The sequence below is a fragment of the Dryobates pubescens genome, chromosome 14 (genome assembly GCF_014839835.1).
Source record: "Dryobates pubescens isolate bDryPub1 chromosome 14, bDryPub1.pri, whole genome shotgun sequence".
Classification (NCBI taxonomy): Eukaryota; Metazoa; Chordata; class Aves; order Piciformes; family Picidae; genus Dryobates; species Dryobates pubescens.
In genome coordinates this window covers 16795699-16821646 of record NC_071625.1, presented here as the reverse complement: position 1 = coordinate 16821646, position 25948 = coordinate 16795699, and the positions used below count along the sequence as shown (strand labels likewise).

The window sequence follows — 25948 nt, the reverse complement described above, 5'->3', positions numbered from 1 at the left end:
AGAAAGTGTAAAATACTGGAGGAGAAGAGATAAAAAGTGACAGAAGGTTAAAGGGGCAATTAAATCGATGTTCCCTGCAGCAGCTCTGTGCAATCACAGCAGTCTGAAAAGTGCCTAACAAGAATACAGCTCAGGAATAATTTTGCAGACCTTCTCATTTTCTGTTCTGAGCATGTCACAGAGAAGGCTCAAATACTTTATCAACGCTGGGTATCTCCCACCAAAGGTATTTTTGAACAGTTACATGAATGCTCGCATCTCCTTTAACAGCAGTAAGTTTCAGTAAAGCCTTCTTTTAACAAACACAAACTATTTGCTATCACCAAGTTAAGATAATAAGTACTAATAACTTCAACAATAATTTGTGTCAACAGTAGGCTTTATGCCTAACCTCCCACTGGAAGATTTGTTTCAAAAAAACCAGAACTCAGTCATGACTTCCACCCACTGCAGTATAGAAGTTTCAAAAATACCAGAGAAAGACTTCATTTTCCTACAATAATCTCCAGATGTATCTAGATAACAAAAAGTGTATTAACTGTACAGAGTGCAGTAACAGATGTGTCAGTCCACGATACCTCCATGTTTGGTTGCCACACTGGTATTTCCTGAGATCGATGGTTCCAGGAATCTGCTTGATCCAAGAGAGAAGCCTGCCCAGGATAAATGCTGCCTGCCATGGCTGGTATCCCATGAGATCCAGGGTATCCAGACACCTTTAAGATTAAAAAGAGTTGTATTAATAAGACTTGTTCTTGCCCATAACTAATAGCTCCCTCCAACAAGGATGCAAATATGACAGTACAGCAGTCACTGGGATGAAGAAGGGGAAGTGGCATGAGAAGGAACAGAGCCAAAACACGGCACAAAATTTAGAGTCTTTGAGGATGCCTGTAATAAGAGAACAATGTTAGTAACATTTGAGGGTAACTATTTGAGGGTGCCTATCAAAACAGCAGCACTACAAAGTATATTTTAATCGCAGCAGCCAAGAAGATCAAAGTCTTCTGATGAATGAAAATAAACCTATTGCTTGATTCTGAGAGCTACACATGCAGAGCTCATATTCAAGTTAATTGGAGCCTGCAAACACTGACCTACAGAGCCACATAAAAATGGACCCCCTACTGTATGTTACAAGCTTAAATCTTGAGTGACAGCATGTAATTAGTGTGCTTAGCTGCACGGCCTGGGAACTTCTCCACAGGAATATCAAAGTACTTCTAATGAGTCTCAAATACTCATTAAAACAATGAAAACCTCCCTGTTTCTCCATGGAAGAAAAGCATCTCGACGGAGCCTGAGCTTTGAACAAACCCAAGAGTGCTTGAATTGTTTTCACGACAAACTTTTGGTTTGAATTTAATCAGGAGGTTTAGGGGGAAAAAAGTAAAAGCTGTGAGTACATGTGGTAAACTTAGAAGGGGCTATCACCCACAAGAAAATAAAAATGTTTCAGAGAAACATCAAGGAGCAGATTATCAATAAGCTCAAGGGAAGCCCACCACTTAATGCCATTTTATAAGGCAAGTTATTTTATAGCTTAGCACAAATGGTAAGATGAATACCACATTCCTTCAATAAATAGGAAAATGCCTGATGTGTTTCATTGTACTTTTAGGAATCTGAGCACTGTATCAGATATGGAAATATTTGCCATCTGGAGTAAGCCTACCAGGTTCAGTTCAGGGTTTGTTCTGATGTGAAACAAAATCCATTTAACAGAACTCAGTGAAACTAAACTGCAGAAGTGGTGAATCAATCCCACCAGCTGCAACTAAGTTAATAAACCCTACATGTGGAAAAAATACACAGATGGTGTTAAACATTGTACCTGGTAATGATTTGGCTGTACCATGTGCTGTGGACTTGGATAAAACCCTTCACTGGATCTTGGACTGGGGTAGCCAGGCCTACTGGGCTGTAAATAGAAAACATTTTTAGACTCTTTAGAAACAGAAAATTAAACCCAGAAAATTACTCTTCAGAAAGACAAACATTTACAAGTAGAGCATTGCAAAGCAAGATCAATGCCCCCAGACCCTGAAATAAACATTCAAAAATGACCAACATTTTAAAACAACTACAATTGAGTTGGCTGGAAGAGGATCACCTAGACTAGGTCACACAGGAACACATTGAGGTGAGTTTTCAATGTCTCCAGAGGAGACTTGACAACCTTTCTGGACAGCCTATTCCAGGACTCTGCCACCCTCACTGTGAAAAGGGTTTTCCTTATGTTGACATGAAGGCAAGCTCCCATGCTCCAGCTTGTACCTGTTGCCCCTTGTCCTATCATTGACCATCACTGAGAACTGTGGTATCTGAGAATGTGCAGGAGCTTAAGCCTACAGATAAAAAGGAGTATAAGACCTGGAACTTCTATAATAAATTGGTGGAAGAAAACAATCAGTTGTCACCACTACAAAATTGGGTAACTTAAGAAACACTCCCTTCTACAAACTTGTGCAGATGTCATTAGTATGCACATCCATATTTGCCACAAAAATACCATATAAAAAAACCTAACCAACAACTGCATCACATATACTGTGAGGGCATACTGATCATCTCAAAAAAAGATATGCAGTGATGGAATTAATTTCCATGTGAACACATCGTTTGTCTAGTGTTTCAGTTTATACAACACACACAAAGCTCTAATGATGATCCTTTCTAAGACTCATAAATTAAATTAGTGAAATGTGCTTATTCTATTTGGATTAGCCCTAAAGCTTTAAGACAAATTTCTTCAAACAAGTTTGCAATAATGAAGTAGCATATTGCTTCAGTTTATGCAGTTTATCTGCTCTGTAACTCAAAACATCATCTTTTTACACATACACTAAATCCTGATAGTTCATCTTAGATGAACTATCTGTTAATGGACAGTTTGCTGGTTTTAACTGTGAAATCAAAGCAGTCATTCCGCTGCCCATGTTTCTTCCTTGCCATAAAGCTATCAAAATGCAGAACCAAGCTCAGAAATCTATCAGGCAACAACCTAGGTATGAGGAAACAAAATGAAAAAAGAATTAATTGCCTTTCTATGACTATGGGGGGATACGTGCTCCAGTAGGTGCCACACAAGTGCTACTGAAATCATTATCAGCACCACAGCTTACATCTACAGAAACTAATCACAAACTGATTAAGATACAGATAATATTCCATAATACAGTGGTGACTGCACAAAATTAAGTTCTTCAAAACACAGGCTTGATCCTTTCAAAGTGCAAAACAACTCCAATGAGAAGCAGACAAGTTATTCAGAGGAAGGAATGCTCAGCAACTGGTGAGGTTAGGCTATCGCAGCTGCAGAACACATCAGAGACAACCAAACGGAACAGACATGTCATGAAACAAAATTAAGTGTAAACTAAAACACACAAGGTCCTTGGAAGCAAACCCCCAATTTTCTGTCCAGAATAAGGAAAATGCAATTAGCCAATTCCTATCCTCTCACTCATGTGTTATAAATAAACTCCTTGCTGGCCTGAGAACTCACTAGCTAACGTTTCACAGGGGTGCTACAAAAGAGAAGAAAAAAGAAAAGATCAGGAAGCAGTTTTGCAGCAACTATGGTAGTTTTTTACAAGTTAAACCAAGAAGAAACAGAAAATCTTCAGTGATATTGCAGCAAGGATCTGTTCTAGTAACAGTTGAAGAACAGCTGGGTCGTTGTAGACATAGGTACTAGCAGATGATGACAACATTAGCTGGAATGCCTTGTTTGAACCCACCCATTAAAGGAGGCTTTGAAGAAATAATCGGAATACAAATTGTGGGTTTTGTTTGCTTCTTAAACACACACAATTTGCAGTCTTAGCTACCTTGGGAGGAGCTTCATCTGATCCTCCTGAGTCCCAGGATACTGTGACTTGTCGCCTGGATTCCATTCTCATTCGTTCTTCTTGCTGCAGCTTCTCTTCCTCCAGTATTGTACTAAGAAAAACATGTCATATTTAAGTAAAACTGCAGCAAATCTCTCCCCAGAGGTCTCACATTTTTCAGACTAACAAACACTACTGAACAAAGTGATGTAGCACCAAAGCACAAACTTATTTCATTCATATTGGTTAGGTCTCTGAAAACCAGTATCATGAAGAAATACTTCTGTAGGGTTACGAGCATGCTTTAACAACAGAAGCAGAACCGGGTTTTCAGAAAGCTGTGGTTGACCTTGCATATTTCCTTTTTTTTTGCAAGTTAACAGTTCTTTTGTAATATAATTGCAAAGAGAAACTCTCAAGACAATAAACTGAGCACTTATTAGCGTGAGAACTTACTTTTTCACAAGAAAATACTCTACTGAACGGCTGCAAAAGTTCAAAACAAATGGAAAATGTTCTTTACTGCAACTCGACAGAGCTTCAGATCACTGGCATAGTTGGGTTTTCTTCTTTTTAAAACAAGCCAGTCAAACCCCATTTTAAATACTGTGCCTTCAGCTCTCACATTTTAGTTTAACCAGGAAGACATTCAGCGAACTAATTTAGCAAAGCAGAGAGATCTGACAGTATTGATTGAGCTCCTAAACATTCAGGTCAAAAGGCTACATTTTTAGCAAAGTACAAGACAGCAGTAAAACTAGTTTGCTACTTACCACCGTTCTGACTATTAAAAAGACTGTTTGAAGTTCAATGTGATACTGCTGCCCCACAGCAGCCTCCTCCCAGTTCTGCTATGTGGATTATTAATGTTGGATATTTGCCATTTGAAAAATACTCAGAATGAAGCTCTGAAATCAGGAGCTGCGAATTTGCTGGAGCTGCATGCTACATGGATAGCCTGGAGATGTGAGTAGGGCAGATAATTTACGTATCGCCGTCCCCGGTGTAAAGATAATCCTGTAAAGGAGCTATTCCAGCGGCTTTATCACTCCAGAGTTTTCAGAAACAAAGCTAGGTTCTGAGTTTATAGTCTCCTGCTCAGTCTGCTAAATAACCACCCAGAATTACTCATGCAGGGGATGAGATCAACTCCAGCAATCTATTCTAATCTTGGAACATTTCTGCTTATTTCAAGAATAAATTCCTGCTTGGTTGGAGACAAGAACTTTGCTTTTCCTTACTCAGCCAAAAAAAAAAACAAAACCCAAGCACCAAAAAAACCCACCCAAACAAAACAAAAAAATCTATGCCACTTCTAAGAAGCAGAGAAGTCATCTTGTCTCGCTGCAGCTAAACCAAGTTCAAAAGTGTTGCTGCAATTTCAATCCATCATTGCTGTAGTAACACAAGAATGTGGAACAAAAACAGAATCAGACGAGTTATTTGCAAAAGTCATCCTAATGTAACCACAGCAGAAACACAGCTAGAGCCCAATGGAGAGAGCTAAAAAGATAAACTCTCCATTTTCTCTCTCCCTTCCCTCACAATAAGGAAAATGCAACACCTCCTACTCAAACCCATGAAAAGCTAGGAAAACCTCACTGCTTTAAAGCTAGGTCAGACTTCAGACATTCAGCATGCGCTTTGATGTAGCATGAGAAATCAGCCAACATGCATCCATAGCCATGAACCATGATTATAATCTTTCAAGAAATACCTCAAGAACTACAAAAACACAGCAAAACAGCACGCACAAAAAAATCCCCTCAGCTATTGCATTGCATGAATAAAACACAGATTTTTAACAAAGTTGATACAGCAGTTGCTCTAATCTGAGCACAAGAACGGAACTAGAGTCTGCTGAAAACAGCTGACTAAATTTAGAGATGGCTTATTGACAGCGAGCATAATTTGTCACAGCCCAGCCCTGTTTTTCCATAAAAAGGAAGGAAACAGTAAAACCTATCTGCCTTGCTATCAAAGCCATTTCATCTGTGGTGTCATGGGATTCAATACAATACCGTAACTTCAATCCTACCACTGGAAAAGACAAATTTCTACTGAAATTACTTAGGTTTTCATAACACAGGCTCGGCTTTTTGCCTTACAACTCTAATTCAGCCCACCCTGCTCTTTCATCACCCATGTCATCAGTAAGTCCTTTCCCCAGCAGCCCTGTAACTAGCTTGGTCAAAGGCTGATCAGCTGCAGCAGAATTTGTACTTGGATGCCCTTGAACACTGCTGACAAGAATATAAAATAGAAATGCCTCAGAGAAGCATTACTAGGAAAAAAACCCCAAAGAATATAAATGGCTCACAGAAATGTCTTTGTTTTGACAAAGGGAAAACCAATCCATAGCAGGAGTAGATGCATGCCAAGAGTTATTTCTGACCTTTTCTCAGTGCAGCTGCTCAAGTATTCTGAGCAGTTTATTAAAATTTGCAAAGGGTCAAGAAGGTCAGATCTAGGCATATTTTCCCAAACTGCACATATTTTTAGCAGCAAAGGGGAGCAAGCAAAGAAGGATTTCTATTCATATGGTTTTCCTAGCATTTGGTAGGTAGCACAGACAAATTTGACTCCTCTTGACCAGATTAAGTCTGAGGAAAAGAAACGTTAACCATTAAATGTTTGCATAATTGATAAACTTAACTCCTTTACAGAAAATCTTTTAACTGAAATTGGTGTGTGATGCTGAAAAGCATGTTTTCTGGGAGCTTCAGTGTAGAATTATCTGGAATATTAAAACACATGCTTACATTTCAAAAGGCACAGCAAATGAGCGTTTTCTGTGGTCTCCAGCCACCAGAAATGCATGAATGCTGATGAACATGGTTCTAGCATATTGTCCTAATTTAAAAGCACTTCCCTATGGATTATAGCTTATTCACTGTCAAAGAGGAAAAGGCTAACAATGTATTTTGCAGCTTCCACCATACATTTCAAGTATCTGGTACAAGTATTTTCTGATGAGGTGCCACCAAAGGAGAAGACTCACATTGCCCTCAATCTTACCAGCTTGATTTCCCTTATTTAGAAGCAACATTTCAACACCTACACCAAATACAGTCACAAAAAGGCTGAAGTCCAGTTCTCATCAATTCATTACCTCGCTTGTCATAGAAAAAGACCTCAAAACCAGGAATCAGCCTTTTTTCTTTTTCCAATCTTTTTAGATTGACCTGCAGCCCTAGGATGCTGGTGGGGTCACCCACTCTGTTAAAACCAGTGCTTCCTCAGCAGTGACCAACAGAGGGCCAGAGTGACACTCATACACAAGAATCATACAAATGCAGGTTTGTTTTGCCATTCTCAGAAGAAAGTCAGCGGTAGGTTCTTCTATCAAAATTCATTGCATGATACGGTGACCATTTCATGCAATTGCATTAATGTGAAAGCTCAAAATTAAAATCCAACTTAACCTCCAACATAACCCTCTCCCCACGTTTCAACAGAATTACCAACTAAAGGGACACTCAGGGCATTAGAGCTCACAACCCTGGGAGTTGACTTGTAAGAAAGCCCAAGGGTATATGGGGGCTACCTTAGCAATACGCACCTGAAGCTTGTTGGACATAGCAAAGAATAAATGAAATTTAATAATACACACATGTATGAGATAGTCTGTGGTTAAAGTGAGTGTACAAATACAGTATAGTGAGCATATGGTTCTAGTAAGTGGCCAGGAATCATTATAGGGAGAAATACTATAAAAATGATGCTGCGTGACCTGGGTACACTGACACTTTGCAAAGGGTCTTTTATATTCTTAACCATGTAGTCCAAGACTGAAGATCTGATCTACACATCAGCAAGGCAACAACACATGCTCCCTGATTAAAATATCCCAGATTCTAATTCTGGCCCAGGCAGTGACAGAATCTCAGGAGCAGCACCTCAGTTTTCCAACTTTTACACTCCACCCCAGTCCAAACTGAAAAAGGGAGCTAGGATGCAAGGAGCAATTACATTAGGAAATGTAATTCCAACTCACCCATTTGGTTCCCGTGTTTGCTGTGAAGACTAACTCACCCCTATCCACTTTGGACAGCTCAAATGCTATAAAACACCAAGCATTATTACTACCCTAAAAACACTACATAAATTCTATAGAATCAGCATCTTAATGTTGCACAAGCAGCTGCACGAAGTTTGTGCAAAGCAGGTGTGACTACGAAATGAATAACAAACAGTGGACACATGAAATGCATAGCCTGCTGCCATCAGTGCTATTTCAGATGTAGAAAAGAAGGTTTTTTTCCCAAAGCCAGGGACCTTTTCTCATTAAAGCAGATGAACGTTGCGGTTCTGTATCACTGACTTCAAACAACAAGCTCTCAGCTTGAGAAGACTACCCTGGATAGGATCCAGATAGAGCAGCAGCAACACCACACAGAAAAGGCCACCAGGGAAATGCTTGTTTTTGCAAGTTCATGGGAATTTGAGTTTTGAAACACAGTCTTTCCTAGCTGCCTGAGATTGCCTCATCATAAGGGAATTGGGAACCTTTCCAATGAGAGTTTGACTCTGTGAGCAGTACAAAGAAGCCCTAAGGACAACCATGCTGCCTAACTTCAGGAGATAAAGCTTAGCAGTCTGGAGTAGCAGAAAGCGGCCTGCTTTGCTGAGAGGAGTGAAAAATGGATTTTAGCATTTTTGTGGCCCTGGGACAGATGCTGTCCTCTTAAAAAAAAAACAACACAAAACCAAGATCAACCACAACAAAACAAGGCTTCAAATCTCATAGAATGACCAGAGGAGTGATAAAAAACACTTCCGTTGGTGTACTCTTTATCCTGGCTGGAAGGGTCTTGTGGCTATCTTAAGTCCAACCTCCTGGTAAATATGGGCTCCATACATGCCAAGGCCAGGTTATTCAGTCTTTTCCAGTCAAGGTTTGAAAAGTCTCCTAGTGCAAAAAATCCAAAGCCTTTCTGGGTGACCTGTTTCTGAGCTTATCCAAACACACACTGGGAAACATTCTGATTTTTAACTGATAACTTGCCTTGCTGCATGTTATGAGTGTTGGTTCTCTCCCTCTGGCTGTGCATTCCTGAGGAGAGCCAGGCTCTTGGGCACTGGTCTGGCAACATGGTTCCATCTCTTTCACTTATCTATCGCCTCCTCTCCATACTCACGCTGCCATCACTCACTCTGTGTACAACCTACATTTATTTCACACAATTGCTTTGTTTTAATCTGGATTTACTCATCCTCTTCCTTTGCTGGTGACATACTCTTCCTGCCTGGGTTTACAAACCAAAGCCATCCTCCTAGTCAGATTTTTCAGGGCTTCCTTCATTCTTGTCCAAGTCAGTCAGCTGTAAGCTATCCACACAATCTGACTGCAAATTTAAGGAGAACAAATCCTATTATTGCAGAATGAAAAAGAAAGAAAAAGGAAGGCAATTGCCAATTTCCTCCTATAACCCAAACAGCACAAATGTGTCCTATCTTTTCCCTGCAATCCCTACCCAGCCCTACCATTTCCTCCTTTCTGGTTAACTGCATATGGTCAGTAGGAAGATAAGTTATTTATGAGAAGGGCTATGTCTTCCTCTAGCTTTGTCAATTATTAGCCTGCACAGAAGCACCCAAGTAACAGATGGTGGAACCATATGAAATTTTAAGAAACAGGATAAAGCTTAAAGGTAGCCAACTTATCCATACAGCAACTCTGAAACAGCATCGTAATTACATCAAAACTGTCCTTTATTTTAACCACCTGTGAATTTATCTCATACCATGAACATTCAGCAACCCAGCACAAAATATTATGAAAATAAAACATGCCACTTTGAAACAAGACATAAGATAAAACTGAAGAATTTGGCAATGAGTAACATCAAATCCAAGAGTGGATTTACAACGTCGAACACCTACGTATCGTTTGAAGCTTACACTGACTTCGGCAAAATAGATACCGAGAACTCATAAAATCCCCAAAGCAGTCACAAATATCAAGTGTGTCTCCACAATATTTCAGTAATGCTTCAAAGTTTAAATATAACTCCTACTTTATGGATGGTGACATAGAGAGATGGATACTAGAATAAACTGTCACAGAATAAACTGTGGTGTAAATTTAGATTGGTCTTGAAAGCGTGTGCTCACATTTTTCCAAGATAAACATAAGGTAGTTGATACCCTGCCTTACAAAGAGCAAAAGAATTCCTAGTTCATGATGCTACATTTGTCAGACTCTGCAATTGCACAGACACAGCTGCCAGAGGCCAAGTGGTGTGCTAAATGATATGAAAATAACTTTCAACAGTACCCACCTGATGGCTCATTCAAGAAAGCAGGTATTTCTACCCCAAAATTGCCCACTGCATGTTAGCCAAGGTAATCACTCTAAACTCTTTCTATCCCCCTCTCCAGGGGTTGTAGCATACATAGCTAAAATTGCAAAAACCCAGAAGACTAGTAAAATCTGGAGTTTTTCTTGGGAGAGAAAGAACGTGATTCATACTTCCAGTTGTTGGAACTTATTGGCTAGTCTGATTTTCTCTGGCAGATAAGGTCCAGATTTTCAGAAGACCCTGCTCCTCAGAGAATTTAACACACTACATGTTGCATTTTCCACAGAAAGAAAATACTGTAACAGAAGATACAGCAAAAAAAAATATTTTTGAACAAGGAAATGACCTTTGAGAAGTATAACCCTACCTGAGCTGTGCTTTAAGTTCAGTAAACCTGGGTCGTCTGCTAGGGTCGTATGCCCAGCACTTGGTCATAAGGCTGTAGAGGGTAGGAGGGCAGTTTGGAGGCATTGGGAGCCGCTCACCGTTCTCAATTCGCCCAATCACATCATTGTTCTTCACTCCCTGGAAGGGCTTTACCCCATGCATTAGGATCTCCCACATACACACACCTAAGAAACACAAAAACCCGAATGCTCCTCAGTTGTGAGCAAAGAACAAAAGAAACAAACCCCAGTTTTGTACAGCAAAAGAATGCAAGTTCTGAAGCACGCAGCCAGGGAAGGAGCGCCCACTTACCAGCTGGCAGCAGAGGCGCGATGCGCAGCAGGATCATACACGCAGCAGCAAGCTGAAGTATTTATGAGGAAGCATGACCCACAACTGCCTGACAGCAGCCCAGCTTCATCTTTATCTACCTTTTTACCCACTAGAAATCAGAATGGTTGCTCATAACTACTCTTGGATGAGGTAGAATGAGCTGTGTTGGCTTTTCCCTTTGACTAGTTCCACCTAGGCGTGTTTCAACATGTGAAGTGCATTTTCACTTTGAGGGTGTTTTAACACTGGCACTGATCCAAATTTTTTGTGCTGAAGCTATGCAATAAACCAGTTTCTGATGAAACTGTGTTAAAACTACAAGGCAAAAATGGTGTGTCAGTTTAGGATTCCATAGACTTCACTTGTCTAACTGCACTAGAGTTTTCTTCAGACTATTACAAATCTGATAGAAGTCACATATCCTTCACTTGGGAAAAAAAAAAAGGCAAATTGTATTTTTAAAGCAGGTGGATTTGTACTTGGTTGTCTTGGTCTTACTTCAAATCTCATCATCTTTCTTCCTTCACAGAGCCTATTTCTGTTCTGTCTGTCCAGACCAGTCTGTCCAGTCAGGATAGTTTGAGCACAGGTGATCAGTTTCATACAAAAACTTGCATACTTAGGGGGAAAAAACCCAACAAAACAAAAGGAAGGCTTCAGGATATTCCCACTTTCCTGTATTTTTACTCAGCTTCTGGTCATATTTTGTACACTATCAGGAGCTATGAAAGACAAATTAATTGGGAGTTGAGCAACAAACATCAGCAAACAGGACATCATGTAGGCTGATCTATGCATTAAGCAAGGAGGCAAACATATGACCATAAAAAGAAGGTGAAAATGCAAAATTGAAATGGCAAATAACAATACTATAATGAAAAGAAATCACAGGAAAAACCAGAGGGAAAAAAAAAACCACACCTCTATTATGACTATGACTTCATTTCCCTATTCTTTCATTTCTGTCAGCATCTTATTGGAGGCAAAAAGGCAAATGAAATTTTAGGCTTAATGAAAAATAAGAGACAGAAAATATGTTGGCAGAATAAAGATTTTCAGAAAATACAGCAAAAATATTGTCAAATACCTGGAAATCACTAATTGCCAGTAGTTAAAATGAAACATTAAACTTTTCCAACAGGACACTAAAGAAACCCCACCACTTGGTGTTCACTTACCAAACATCCACACATCACTAGCTGAGGTAAACCGTCGGAAGTTGATTGACTCTGGAGCCATCCACTTGATGGGTAATTTTCCTTTGGAAGCTGCAGGGAAGGCAAGACAAGGCAGGCTGTTGTTACTCCTACCACTGAGCTCAGAGACTTTGGTCTCAGTGAAGTAATTTATAAGCAAAATCCATCTCTGGTGAAGTCCTTCAGATAAATTCTGTACAAGAGATTTCTGCACCATCTGTGCAGTTCTGCCGGTAGTCCTCTCTTTGCTTAAATATTGAGTTGCTCCAAGTTTTGCAGTAATTATCTCAAGACACAGCTACTGCAGTTAAGGTGTTGGCACCAAACCCGAAACTGTCACAAAATCTCAGCAAGGAAGTAGGTGTTCTCAAATGATTCATAAAAAAAAAAAAAGTTTGGTCTTATATAAAACAGAAAAGAGACAACAAAACCCCAAATAATGGCCCAAATCTCCCAATAAAGCTGCCAACAACCACCCCCCCAAAAGAACAAGAAGAAATGATTGTGTCAAAAGTATTACTGCTCTCCTCCCAGCAATTAAAATGATGGCTCCAAGTGATACAGGACAAATGAAATGTGGAAACAGAAGGGAGTATATAAGGGGACAAATAATAATAATATTTTAAAATACATGACTGAAACTAGAAATAGATTGAGGATTAGATTTATAAATACATGATTTCAAATAGTACCCCAATTTAAAATCTTACTGTTTGGTACCTCTACAACCTCTGTTCTCCTGCACTGTTTCCCTGCAGAACATCTCACAGCTCCTAGAGCTAAATATCAATATTCCATACAAAACAGGGGACAAAAATAGGCTTCCAAGTTTTTTTGTACCAAACCTCCCTAATCCAATGGCATCTGAAGTATGCAGCACCACAGTGACAGCACAGACCCAAAATTCACCTGTAGGTAACCTCAAACTCATGGTATACTATCTCTATTATGCATTATCTCAAACAGGCTTCAAATGTGGATAATGTTTTAAAATGATGAAGAAAGCACTGTAAGCTTGTTCATAAAAGGGGAATAAGAACTTCCTACTTTTTGCAACTGAAACTGGACCTTATGATTCTTCTTCTTAAGCACATGTGTAGGAATTCACTGCCATCTATTAAATTGTGGAATAGTTTGCCTTTTTACACAGCTACAACAGTTAAACCAAGAATATCTGGTTAATTCCTTTGGATAGCAAACTCCATATTGAAGGAAGCAATTGTGTTCTGACTGGCATGCAAGGAGGCACCAGAGTATTAACTTACCTTTATAGTAAGTACTGTCTTCCATATATCGGGATAAACCAAAGTCACCTAACTTCACACAGTCAGTGGCAGATACCAGCACATTTCTAGCAGCAATATCCCTGCCAAAGAGAAGACATGTCATTTCTAGTCCTTTAAAACTTCAAGCCATGAAATATAGTTTGAAAAAAGTTATTAAAACCCAGAAGTACTAAATGCCTTTGGGAGGCCTGAATTGTTCTACTAGTCACGATTTGGGGGTGCATGTACAGAAAAAGAAAATGACATTTCTCTTCTGACTCTAAGAAGCTTGCAAAAATTTTGAAGTACATTTGATCCTTATGAGTAGTGACTGTCTTCTAGAAGAGCATCAGTGTCAGCATCAAATCTATTTAAATACCACAGGTTAACAAAGTTTGGCAATTAAAATTGATGGGAAGAAGAAGAATCTGCCTCCTGATCCTGCAAAAGTAAGGAATTGGTTTAATATGTCAGACCTGTAAGAGGCTTCCTAAAAAGGAATTTGCTTTTCAGTGATGCCCCTGGGATTATGGCGTTTTTCTCTTGCAGTTTCCCAGGTGAGACAACTCTCCTTACATGTCTGATGATTCTGGCTTTCAGCAGGCCTGACTTGAGTATTGACAGATTTAGCTTGGAGCAGTGACGTACAGCAAATGGAGTAATGCTACTGCCTCCCATTCCAGCACGAATAACTTGTATTTTCAAATTTTATTGCTAGAGTTAAAATAAATAGATACTTGGCCAAAATTCAACTATCTGCAGCAGGCATACGGGTCTGCTCTTAAAAACCATTTCATATACATACCTATGTATTTATACACAGCTCACATTTCCATAGAAGTGTTTGTATGTACAACAGATGCAGCACACACAATTTGAACATTAAGTATTTAAATGCTAATAAAATGCTCAAGTTCAAAATGAAATAATACACGATAAAGGGACTGCTGTGGACTTGAAATTGCATACAATAAGAGGCTAAAGTTGGTGAGGGGTTTGGAACACAAGCCCTATAAGGAGAGGCTGAGGGAGCTGGGGTTGCTTAGCCTAGAAAGAGGAGACTCAGGGTGCCCTTATTACTCTCTACAACTACCTGAAGGGAGGTTGTAGACAGGCGGATGTTGGTCTCTTCTCCCAGGCAGCCAGTACCAGAACAAGAGGACACAGTCTCAGGCTGCGCCACGGGAGGTTTAGGTTGGATGTTAGGAAAAAGTTCTATACAGAGAGAGTGATTGCAGAGATTACAGAGAGAATGGGCTACCGGGGGAGGTGGTAGAGTTGCCTTCATTGGAGGTTTTCAGGAGGAGACTTGATGGGGTGCTTGGTGCCATGGGTTAGTTGTTTAGGTGGTGTTGGATTGTTTGGTGGGTTGGATGCGATGATCTTGAAGGTCTCTTCCAACCTGGTTTATTCTATGTATTCTATTCTATTGTTTTCCACTGAATGAGAATAAAATTCATAGCACACCTAGAAGATATTTAGGTTCACCCCCTGATGAAGCAAGTACCTGTATTCTATAAATACTTTGCTTTCCTTGTTCCTTGTCTGCCCCTTGTTTTGCTCTTGGAAGACTACAGGTGACTCTCAGCTTTAAAAATTATTCTAGCCAGAAAGGAACAATTCAGCTGAAATGTCTTGAGTAAAATCCAGCACCATCCCCCAAGTCAGTCTAGGAGTGGGCCAGCAGGTGTCACTCTTGAAAAGGGTTTAATTTTGGTGGCAGCCTCCGAAAAAATGAAATTCTAATTATAGAGACTGACACAAACCAGGTAAGCAGGGTTTAGGAGTTTCAAGGTATTGCTGCTGCACATTCATCCTAACTCAAGAAACACAATAGGAGAGCTTGAAAGAGTCCAACTATCTGTTGTTTTTGTCTTCACTTGAGCAACTATATCAACCAGCCAGAATACTGCCAGCCAACTTCCAGTAACCCAGGACAACTCGCATTCTCTAAAACTTAAAGTAGTTACATATAAAAATATAGACATACAGATGCATCTGCATAAAATCTTACCTATGTACAAATCTTTTGCTCTCCAAGTAGGCAAGTGCTGTGCTAAGCTGGTAAGCATAGAGTATCAGAGAGGCCAGATCCAAGCTGTATTTTCTTACTTGCAAGAATGATCTCAACTTTTTGCACAAAGAAGGAAAACAAGGGAAGAAATTAGTAAAAAAACCAACCCCAAAACCAAACCACAAACATATTTGAACAAAGCATATCTGAAACAGCAAAGTTTACACAAGTATGAGTGGCTGCACCTTCATTTAAGACTGGTTGAGAAAAGAACAACACTTGTGTTATGGGTCCATCAAGAAATTTGACTCTGAGTTAAATTCAAGCAGTTGTTTCCACATAAAAACTGGTGACCAAACAAAGACCTAACAATTTGCACACTGCTTTCAGGTTCCAGAGAAAAGCATTCCAGGACTTTTTATGTGTTCGTCCTTCAAGAACTATGCACATTTTTAGCCCACAAAATTTCAGAACACAACAGTATGTGGCCAATCCCATCAGTATTGCTTTGAAAGCACTGATTTCAATCTATGTTTGCTAAAACAACCGTATTTAGCTCATGGTAGTCAGCATCAATGCGCTATTTGTATTGACTATAGTCCCAGTATAAAGCAGTTAGGACCTAAACCGGTCCTCAAAATGGAAGATAGCACTGCTCTCCCTGTAAATTAAAACAAGGTTTTAAAAGTAATTTGGGCACTGGAAAGGAAATCTGTGGGGTTTCTTTGACAAAGAATGAATAAATGAATTTTCAACCACAGGTTTTTCTGTTCCCCCTCCCCCCCCCCCCTTTTTTTTTTGTTAATTAACTTGAACAACGTGCTGCAGTCTGGTAATTACAATGACCATCCAGGGTGCAGTATGAAATAACACTTCAGCTCACACATTCAGAAACATGTGACTCAAAGGAAACAAATCTATCATAAAAACAGAGGTGTACTTTTGTTTAAATCATGTGCCCAAAACATGTAATAATGAGGAAAGTCACCTTATCCAGAGTCCTGCTGCAAAGCCCAGGAGAAATTCAGTTTTCCAAGGGAAAAAGCAGTTATTACGCAGAAGAATATAGAATGTACCACATAATTTCACTTTTAGAAGGAATGTTTGCAAATGCTGTATAAATGATACCACATTATCATTATCTTGACACAGGTCATGCTCTCACTCTGGAGCAGCAATTGGATTCTCTGAAAACCATGACTAAATCATTTCGGTATGAGCTGATGCAGCTCCCTCAGTGGAGTAGTCAGGTCAAATACTGCCACTCCTCTTTCCGAGGCCGTAATTCTACAGACGAGGATAATATCACTTTTGAGGAGAGTGGCTTTGCATTACTAATGAGGAGTGATATTCTCAGTATTTTCTAAAGGTATCTGTGAACTTACAGAGAAGACCACAGCTGCACAAGAAATTTTCATACCTCTCCAAGTGTACAGAGTTCCATGATTATCCAAACTGGGTTTTCTGTGATAACTCCAATGAGCTTCACGATGTGAGGATGATCAAACTGACGCATCGTTACTAAAAGTAAAAGAAACGAGTTGGTGGTTTACAACCAAAATCCTTGGACAGTGTTATCCGTAAGACTGCTGCTTATATTAGTTCAATAACATATTTTCCTGCATAGAAACTTACATGGGCAAACTTAAGATGATGTGTTCTTTAAAATATTAATGTCTAATGAATAATAGAGAAAAAGATCAGCAAAACAAACATCCCTATCAATGACACAGCTTAATGCATTAATAAAAAGAAATAAATAATGTGGTGAAATGTTAAATGGGCCATGTTAACTCCTAAAATGCTACACAGAAGTGAAGCTAGACTCCAAATTAATTTGATTTCCCTCTTTCCTTTTGAAGTAAATGGAATTTCAGAGAGGGAAGCTATTTCTGACATAGCTGAACTAGTTTATCTGAACACAATGTTAGTACTAAAGTCTTGGTAAATCAAAGTATGTATTCCAAACAGCCCCCAATTATTTAGCTTTAGGATTTTCTTGTGCTGTATCAAACAATGCAATTTATTATGTTTTTGTAATGTGGACATGTTGCTTCAACTGAGGTAAAAATGAACCAAGCACACAGTTTTAATTACCAAAGCAAGGGAAGGGCTATTAAGACACACAGTTTTGTATCACAGTCTTACCAGTTTTAAACAAAAAGTACTTCCCACAAATTAATTCAACATTAGCTGACAAACTCACAAATTTAGAAAGGTAGCAGAATTGTGACATCATTTTACCATCCAGATTCTAGAGTCAAGAGGAATGAACTACTTGCAGAAAGGAGCAATTTACCAAAAAAACCTAGTGGAGGATCAGTGAAAATCTCCCCAAAGCAGGTGGTTTGTATTGTAGCACACACAGCTGCACTAATGTAATACACTGGTATGCAAAAGTAGACAGGAATGAAGACACAGGTGATGCTTGTGAAAACATTTTCTTTCACCTACTTGTTATTCTGAGGTGAATGAAGACACAGGTGATGCTCATGAAAACATTTTCTTTCGCCTACTTGTTATTCTGAGGTGATCCTCCTTGCAAGAATCAACACTAAATTTTTTCAGCATTGAAAACTCCATCACAAGCAAACACCTAATCCCCACGAATATTTTAATATTCCTAATATTTAACTATTAGGGAATAAATTTTTTATTTCACTGATATAACCAACTCTGCCTCTCCAGATATTTGATTTAGTCCTTTTAAAGACTGCTGTTAAAAACTATGAGGCAAAAATGTTCTGAGAGAGTTTGCAATCTGAATGCAAACAACTGAAAAGAGATGGGAATCAGAATTAAAAAAAAAAAAAAAAAAAAAGAAGAAAAAACAAAAGAAGAAATGGCAAAACTTGTAAATCAAAATTGAAAAGCATTATTTATCCATCTACTAAGCTGGCATTTCCTCATCTGTCAAGCTCAAAGCGTAACATGCAGCATTCAATGAGTAATTCTTTTCTACACTGTTAAGAGACAGCAGCGTACTTCTACTGCTAAGTTACCACCATAAACAATAGTATTGACTTTTACAGCAGCTGGAAATGTAATGGAAAAAACTATAGCAATTTAAGAAGGATAAGAAACCATTAACTACGAACACAAATTTTCTGAACAATCAAAAAAAATCCTTGTACGAAAAAGTAGTTAATAAAAGTATATTGTAACATCTGGCCATAACCACGTAACTTACTGATACCTTTATGAGCTTTATAAATATCCAACAGCAGAAGATAATAGGGAAGAATCAAGACCTAAGTCTCCTATCTTAATTGCTTAGAAATCCCAGCAGTAGAGAAATTATAACTACAACCTTCTTACAGAAGTTATCAGCTAGTATTCATCTCAGCAAAAAGCCTTCCTCTAGGAATGGAAATTACCACTTGGAAAATGAAGTACTGTGGGCAATTTTTTATAGCAGTGGTTTGTTCCATCATCATTTTTAATTTTGGATTTTCAGAACAGATCTCTCTCAGATGTCACATTTTTAGCACCTTTGTTGACAAAGCCAACCACCTGACCTTCAAAAATAATACACTGAAACAAGTGCTATGTCTTCTTTAATTCATTAAGGAGAACAAAAATAGAGGATCAGATGTCTAATATTCCGAAAGTGGCTCTGAAGCCTGACAGGATGTAGATGTCACCGTTCAATATAGAAAACCAAAGCACCCCCACACAATCATACACGTTGGCAATGCAAGGATGTGTTCCCAGCACATATTGCAGGAGAGGAAAAGGTCATGTTGCATGTTAAGAAAAGATTTGCATTAGTATCAGAAGTTTCTAGCACAGGTGGCTGCAGTCTTTGCAAGGATCAGTTACAGAAGCTACACCAAAATAAGTATTTTAATACTCACAGGCTTCTTGTAAGAACTTTTCTCTAACACTGTCTGAGGTGCAGTTTTTACATGTTTTGATTGCAACAGCCATAGCTGGATTTTCCTGAAAAGACATTAAGAAATAACTGAAATACAGCCTGTCAAAAATTCTGCCCCCCAAAGTTCCAGCAAAACTGCTTTAGAGGAAAATTGCTAGTAAAACCAAATAAAAAATTAAATGTTGAAAGCTTCAACATGAGAATATGATTGTAATCAAGACACCTGATGTACAACACTGACATCTAATGTACCTAAGACTTATTTAATCCATGCAGTGCTCAAACGATCTCACTCATGCAACTTCTTAATAGGCTGAAAGCAGATGAAGTGTTTTTTTAAATTAAGCTTCAACATTATGTATAGGCCTGCTTAAGGACTGGTTTGTCTTCCTTTCAACTGGGAAACTGGGAATTGTGCATAGGTTAATGGGAATATTACAAATGAACCTTCCCCGAAAGGCTACAAGGCTGACATATGAACCTGTTTGGCTTTTATGCCAGTTGAGAGCTGAAGATTCAGAGTTCTGTCCTACGTCTGCTCAATCTTCCTCTATTTTCTATCTATTTTTATAGACAAACACCATCAGAATTTATATTTTGCAGGCTTAAATGTCTATTTTCTAAGTTAATACAGCTCCTATACTTGACTTTGCAGAAAAATATTGACTAAAATAATTTTCATGCAGAGACATAATCATAAATGACTGAAACTGGTAGCAAACCAAGATTGTTTTATTCTCTTCTAAAATCCATGTTCAATAATCAACACAGGGTGTGAGCACTGAATTCCTCTTCTGCTGTTTCAGGTAAAGTTTTTTAAACATCCCATAACCAGCACTAGGATCAAAATGAAGAGTTTCAGTGTCTGCAACCTACAAAGACTCCAGACATTTTGCAAAATAAAAATAGGAAAAGGCCTGATATCAAGGTTTCATTGTGTTTGGATAAGGAGACAAAACAGTGCTGATCAATTGGACTGGAAACAGCTTGTGTACTGAGCAGCAAACACTATTTTAAGTAACACTTTTGGGTGAATACAACCATTAATCACCCTTTTAATACAGTATTATTTGAACTGCTTACATCAGAGCAACATGCTAGAAATACAGGCTGGTTGTAGTACTTCAGGAATACCTAGTAGTAAGCAGCATCCAAGTAGAGATGGATGCTGCAGAGTCACTAGAATAAAAACTTCACAAGTGCAATGCACAGAGATAAATGAGATTTGTCAAATCTGAGCTAGCAGAACAAGAGGCCAGAAATCTCCCCTATATTTTTTCATGCAATTTGATTTCTTCCAAAAGGTTAGCATACACTGTGACAAGTACATAAAAATATATTAGCTTTCTGTTTTTCCCTCATGTATTCAAGTGTATTAAACATAGTGAGTGTTTTATTAATAAAAGTAAACAGCAGGCTGCCATTAAAAAAACCCTTATATGAGAAACTCTGTTTTCCAATTCAAGAAAAAGAACAGGGAGAGACAGGACTTTCAAAACAATAGTCCCTAAGAAAAGGGGGTTTAATTAGTTTTACAGAGCACTACATTTATTCACAATGCCTCAAGATTAGTGAAACTTTACTCTTCAAGTACTCCTGTTAATTTAGGACTAAGTGAAGAATCTCTCTTAATACTTTTCTAATGAAGGTATCAGAACAGACATCAAAGGTGTCTGAAATAGATAACGTTTATCCTTATTTATTTACTTAAATACTGCACTGAAGATGATTTTATTTAACCCACTGACAGTGCCCAGGACACTACCCAGCTCTTTCTGTGAAATATTTTTTCTGAAGTTAGAATTGTTGTCCACATGGATTATGGTGAAAACTGAGGCAATTTCTTCAAATGAGAAATAAATATTAATGTTACATGTGAAGAATCAGCTTGTTATAAACTTGAAATTGATGAAATTAAGTAATTTTCCAGCTTTCTTTTGCTTTCCCCCACAAACTTCATTTTTCAGCCACTTAAACCACAATCTTAATCTTTGTGGCTGCAGTCTAGAAAAACACAGAAGCATCATCTTAAATTACACAAGTCCTGCCAACCTCACCAATTTCACTGAGGTGATTTTTGTCCATTGGGGTTTTGCTGGATCAGTGTCCAAGCATTTTGTATCTTTTCTTTCAAGAAAAAGTAGCTACTTTACTAACATACAAGCTCCTTTGTGGGAGATACAGTGAGATGGTCACTTGAGAACCAGACACATTTGTTTAACATTATCATCCTTATGTTGTGGGCTACTGCCTTGCCAGCAAAACAAACTAAAATGTCTTCTCTGTGTTTCAGTATAAAAGTTAGATTAGCTTATCCTGACATATTTGGCAGCTTCTGCACTGAATGCTGAACCTAAAGTCAGACTGTGTGTCCCTAGATATGGAAAAGGTGCTAAAGCACTGAAAACTCAACAGGGAAGTGTGGCCAAAGGGACGTGTACTTACCACGTTCAGACACTCAAAATAAAGAGCAGACTGAATGGCTGGGTTTAAAAGCAATTACTTCTAATTCCATCTCAGCTAGTGGCTTTGGCACAGCCCTGAATTTACTTAGCTCTTTTGATTCCTTTTCTGAGCTACCAAAAAAAAAAAAAAAAAGAAAAGAAAAAAGAAAGAGAGAGAGAGATGGATAAAAACTACTCTGGTGCTAGCATGTTGAGCATGGTACTTATCTGAAACATGGGAAATAACTCTACAGGCTGACTATTCCAAAAACTAAACCACAAATTCAAATTTTATTTCCTCTGGAAGACTCAGAGCAAGAAGACAGCTAATGAATACATATTTATTTCATTTTTTAGGGAGAAAGGTTTGCTTGCTTTCATTTCAGAACTGAGCCTTACCGGACTCACGTAAACGCCTTGGTGTACATCTCCAAACTGTCCTTCACCAATGCAGCGCCCCAGCTCAATTCTCTCCCTTTGAATTTCATAATCTCTGGCTATAAGAATATAACGTACTTAAAATATTACATTTCTGATGAAGGGCAGAGAAATAATCCACAAGATACACAACCAAAGTCATTCAAATGTCTCACATGTGAATAACTAAGTTTAACATTTGCTGCACACCAACCTAGACAGATGCTGTGCACACAGTGGAAACCTCTTAAACAAACATTGAAACCAAAGCAATGGAAAAGGAATTGTGAAATCTAATTTGCTAATTAACAACTGTTCATTACTTATTTCAATGCAATCAACATAATTCAATCCTTCTTAATTATAGCTAGCAAAAGACAACACAAATAGCCTTTGCAATACCATTGTTAGTAAATGCACGTATCCCTTAGCACACATCCCCTTTAGATGTTTAAGAGAACTCCACTATGTGGTATTTTAGATCTTGGAACCATCAAATGAGCCTAGAGAATTTTTAAAGAGGTAACTGCAAGAAAAAAATACAGAAACAAGAGCATGACAAATAGAGATAAAATGAAAGAGCAAAATTTTGAGTGCACTACACTTCTTACCAGTGTGTAATTGAAGTAAAATTGGTATGTTTTGTGGAGTTATGCAATTTTGTTAACTTCATGGTTTAATGGACTGAGAATATTACTGAAAAAATGGCTCAGTACTTCAGCAAAACATTTGACCAATTGCAATTGAATTACTTCATTTGCAATTTAATTTCTAGCAGACATGGACAAAAAAATCAGGAATAGCAGAAAAGCATGTACAGTATATGTTTTCACCTCTACTTGGATTATTCAGAGAGAAAAATATAATAACCAACCAGCTTAGGACTTCATAACTGAAGATTTCGACTTCATTAATACTACAGAAAATATGTCATCTGGAGCTGGATAACGAAGTGATAAATGCCTTTTTTTCACTTCTTCAAGTACTGCATTTTCCTCTTTAAAATCCCATAGCTAACTGGTTTAACTATAAATAAATAATGTTTATTAAATGAAAGTGAATAGTAAACTTAAAAATTCCACATCATTCCAAATTGCAAGCACACAGGGATGGGTAAAGGGTCTCCTGTTACCTTCATCTATTCCATAGCTTTCTGCAGTGCAATTAAGAGAAAAATCAAATGCTTACTTAGATATAGCTTCTTAAAATCAAGACATGGACACACATTTTCAAACATTTTTTTTAAAAGAGAAAATAACACTGATGCAATTTTAAGTTTACAGCAGCAGAAGTCACAGGTCTGTTCTTGTGAGCTTTACTGATTCAGCCCTTTGAGAGCTGAACACTTAAGTCCACTTCAATCCACCAAAGCACTTAATGACTTCACTTCAACAGCCCATCTCATGGGCTTGGAAATGAAGGCATACTTAAGTGTTCAGCACCATTCAGGGCTGGGGCCACAAGTAAGTACTTCTGTGATAATTTCAACGAAGATTAGGGAGGGAAATTACAGAGTTATTATATTTTAAAAAATACAAAAAATAACCAGGATATAATTTATCACAGCACTTTTTGATCCTGCAATTACTTTAGTAGAATCAAGTAGTGACTTACTGCAAGACATTCAAAACACAGTGTTTATTTCTGGAAAACATATATTCTTGCTTTTCCAATACTGATATTCACATATATATGTTTTTCAAAACATATATTCTTGCTTTTCAAACATTTTCCACAGCAGTGGAAACTATGTTGTAAACACTGAAGTGATCATGAAACATTCCTGTCACATGGTAACCCTAGAAATCTTTATGGAGATTCTTGGCTCTTAGCAGAACATGGTACCAGCTTAGGACCATCCTCCCCCTCTATCATATTAACCAAAACCCATGTTTTTGCAGGTTGTCCACTTCTAGAGAAATTTGTGGTTGCCAAAATGCAACCAGAATTTTGCAGACAACTTTTAAAGTCAAAATAGTAGACACTCAAGTTAGATTTGATAGCCATGACAGTCTAGGATTATATTATAATTCAAAGAGGCCACAAGACAAAATCCTGGTGGTGGCTAATGCCTTTTTTTTTTCCCTACTCCAAAGATGAAGACACAGAAGAACTCTGAATTGCTTTTGTTCTCAAAGTCTTTCATCTTTAACAAAATTGCATGTGGTGCAGATTATTTGATGCTGGAATTTAAGAGCAGCAAGCTCTGTCATAGAGCAAGGGTCAGACAGAGGCAGCAGTATAAAGAAGCTTTCTGAATTGTTTGCTCTTATCACAGAAATCTTATCCATTCTTTCTTCAAGTATTGTGTTCAGCAATACAATTAAAAAAATTAATAAATCTACATTTTAAGACATGGAAAGAATTTCCTGTGAAGTCACTAACTGCAACAAAACAATTTGGTTTTACTTGCTTCAAAACTTGGAACTTGAAAAACACTGAATCTGTGAGTTTTCACAACATCATAAAGAATACTTTCTTCGCACAGAGATTATTTAAGGCTGAAATATAAGATTCAGTCCCTGCTAAACCAAAGAAGCTTTTAAAAAAGTTCCCAAGTTAACTACCATACTTACTTGATGGCATTGTATAAGTATCTTCCTCATCTATGATCTCTGCATAGTCATCTGTCTCTGTAAAGGGAGGAATTGAAAAGTTTCGGGAAAAGTAGATGAAAACAATTCTTGAGCACAGTATCTCCAATTTATCCAGGCTATGTCACAACCCCCAACCTCAACATTGCAGGGACTCATTTACAATAGCATGAATAAAACTTGCTCATGCATAATTTATGGCATGATAATGACCTCAGTGCCAATTATACTACATCAGATAAATGCATTCAACAAGGAATAACAGAAAGATTCATTTGTACTCAAAGAAGTTCAAGTTCTGTAACTGAAACCATCTAAATTGTTGACTAAAAAGAAAATCTTTTAAACATCAAATTCCATTGCAGTAAGGAGAAAATATTATTAGCAGATTAAACTGCTTTACCTTCAATAAAATGTGAACAAGTTTGTTAGGTTTTTTTATGCCAAACAGGCAGCACGGACAGTAAAGGTGTTCCAGGGCAGCATTTACCTACTGCCAGTGTGGCAAGGTAAGTTATTTTCCATAGCCTTCTGTAGCATAAAGATCTTTTAAGTCACATTCCCACCTCACAGCCATTCTTTTCCATCAGTCTCAATTTTCCTTTAGTGGAAATTCACCACCAGTTTTGATGTCAAGAATCAACATTTGATGAATAGTGTTTGACAACTGCCAGTTCTCTAAATTTTCAGAAACATGACAGAATTATCTTTCTTCCTCTGTTTAAAATTTGCACCCTTTACATCATCTGTCCTCAAAATGGTTTAAATGCTGTCAGGTTAATGTGGAGAAGGTCCTTTTCTTGCTCTACAACTTCCTCTATAAGTAGAATGTTTCCTAACAGTCAGGTAAAGGTCCTCCAAGGGTTACAAAGTGAGTCCACAACAGGGAGATAATTTTTCACTTCAAGGCATATGTTAAATTCTTATCACTAATTTCAAATGCATAGAGGGGTTCTCAAAACTGAGTAAGTCCAAATCCAGTATGCAGTTTTCATGGTTGGTTTCAGGTGATCACATAATGAGCCACCTCTGAAAAGCATCTGCCCTGGAGCCTATGTACAGCTCTCTACACCTCCCTGGCATCATTTCTAGAGGTGTGGTTTCTGAGTGGTGACTGCAACAAAGCAACAGTGTGTGGAAAGAAGGATGGGATGATCCCTTTTGGCAGCAGCCCTCAGTCCAACCACTTTAAGCCAATTCTGAAACCAAAGCGAGGCTCCTAAATGTTATACACATACATAAACTAGAGACTTACATTTACAAACTGAATAGTCGGCAATTAG

General features: G+C 38.1%; 1 protein-coding gene across 11 annotated transcripts in view; it reads right to left on the bottom strand.

Annotated features, from left to right (window-relative positions):
- The window catches only part of PTK2 (protein tyrosine kinase 2), a 195015-nt gene that overhangs the window by 21547 nt on the left and 147520 nt on the right, over positions 1 to 25948 (bottom strand). For 7 of the 11 annotated variants that reach the window (XM_054167180.1, XM_054167181.1, XM_054167182.1 and 4 more), the window contains 12 exons: positions 24648 to 24704; positions 23204 to 23224; positions 22054 to 22151; positions 19191 to 19275; positions 16754 to 16854; positions 15334 to 15449; positions 13320 to 13420; positions 12037 to 12126; positions 10506 to 10710; positions 3834 to 3945; positions 1835 to 1921; positions 579 to 716 (listed from right to left, as the gene is read on the bottom strand). In XM_054167180.1, the coding sequence (XP_054023155.1) occupies positions 579 to 716; positions 1835 to 1921; positions 3834 to 3945; positions 10506 to 10710; positions 12037 to 12126; positions 13320 to 13420; positions 15334 to 15449; positions 16754 to 16854; positions 19191 to 19275; positions 22054 to 22151; positions 23204 to 23224; positions 24648 to 24704 (1211 nt within the window). The remainder of the gene's footprint in view (positions 1 to 578; positions 717 to 1834; positions 1922 to 3833; positions 3946 to 10505; positions 10711 to 12036; positions 12127 to 13319; positions 13421 to 15333; positions 15450 to 16753; positions 16855 to 19190; positions 19276 to 22053; positions 22152 to 23203; positions 23225 to 24647; positions 24705 to 25948) is intronic. The other 4 variants (XM_054167175.1, XM_054167178.1, XM_054167179.1 and 1 more) reach the window with 2 other exon arrangements.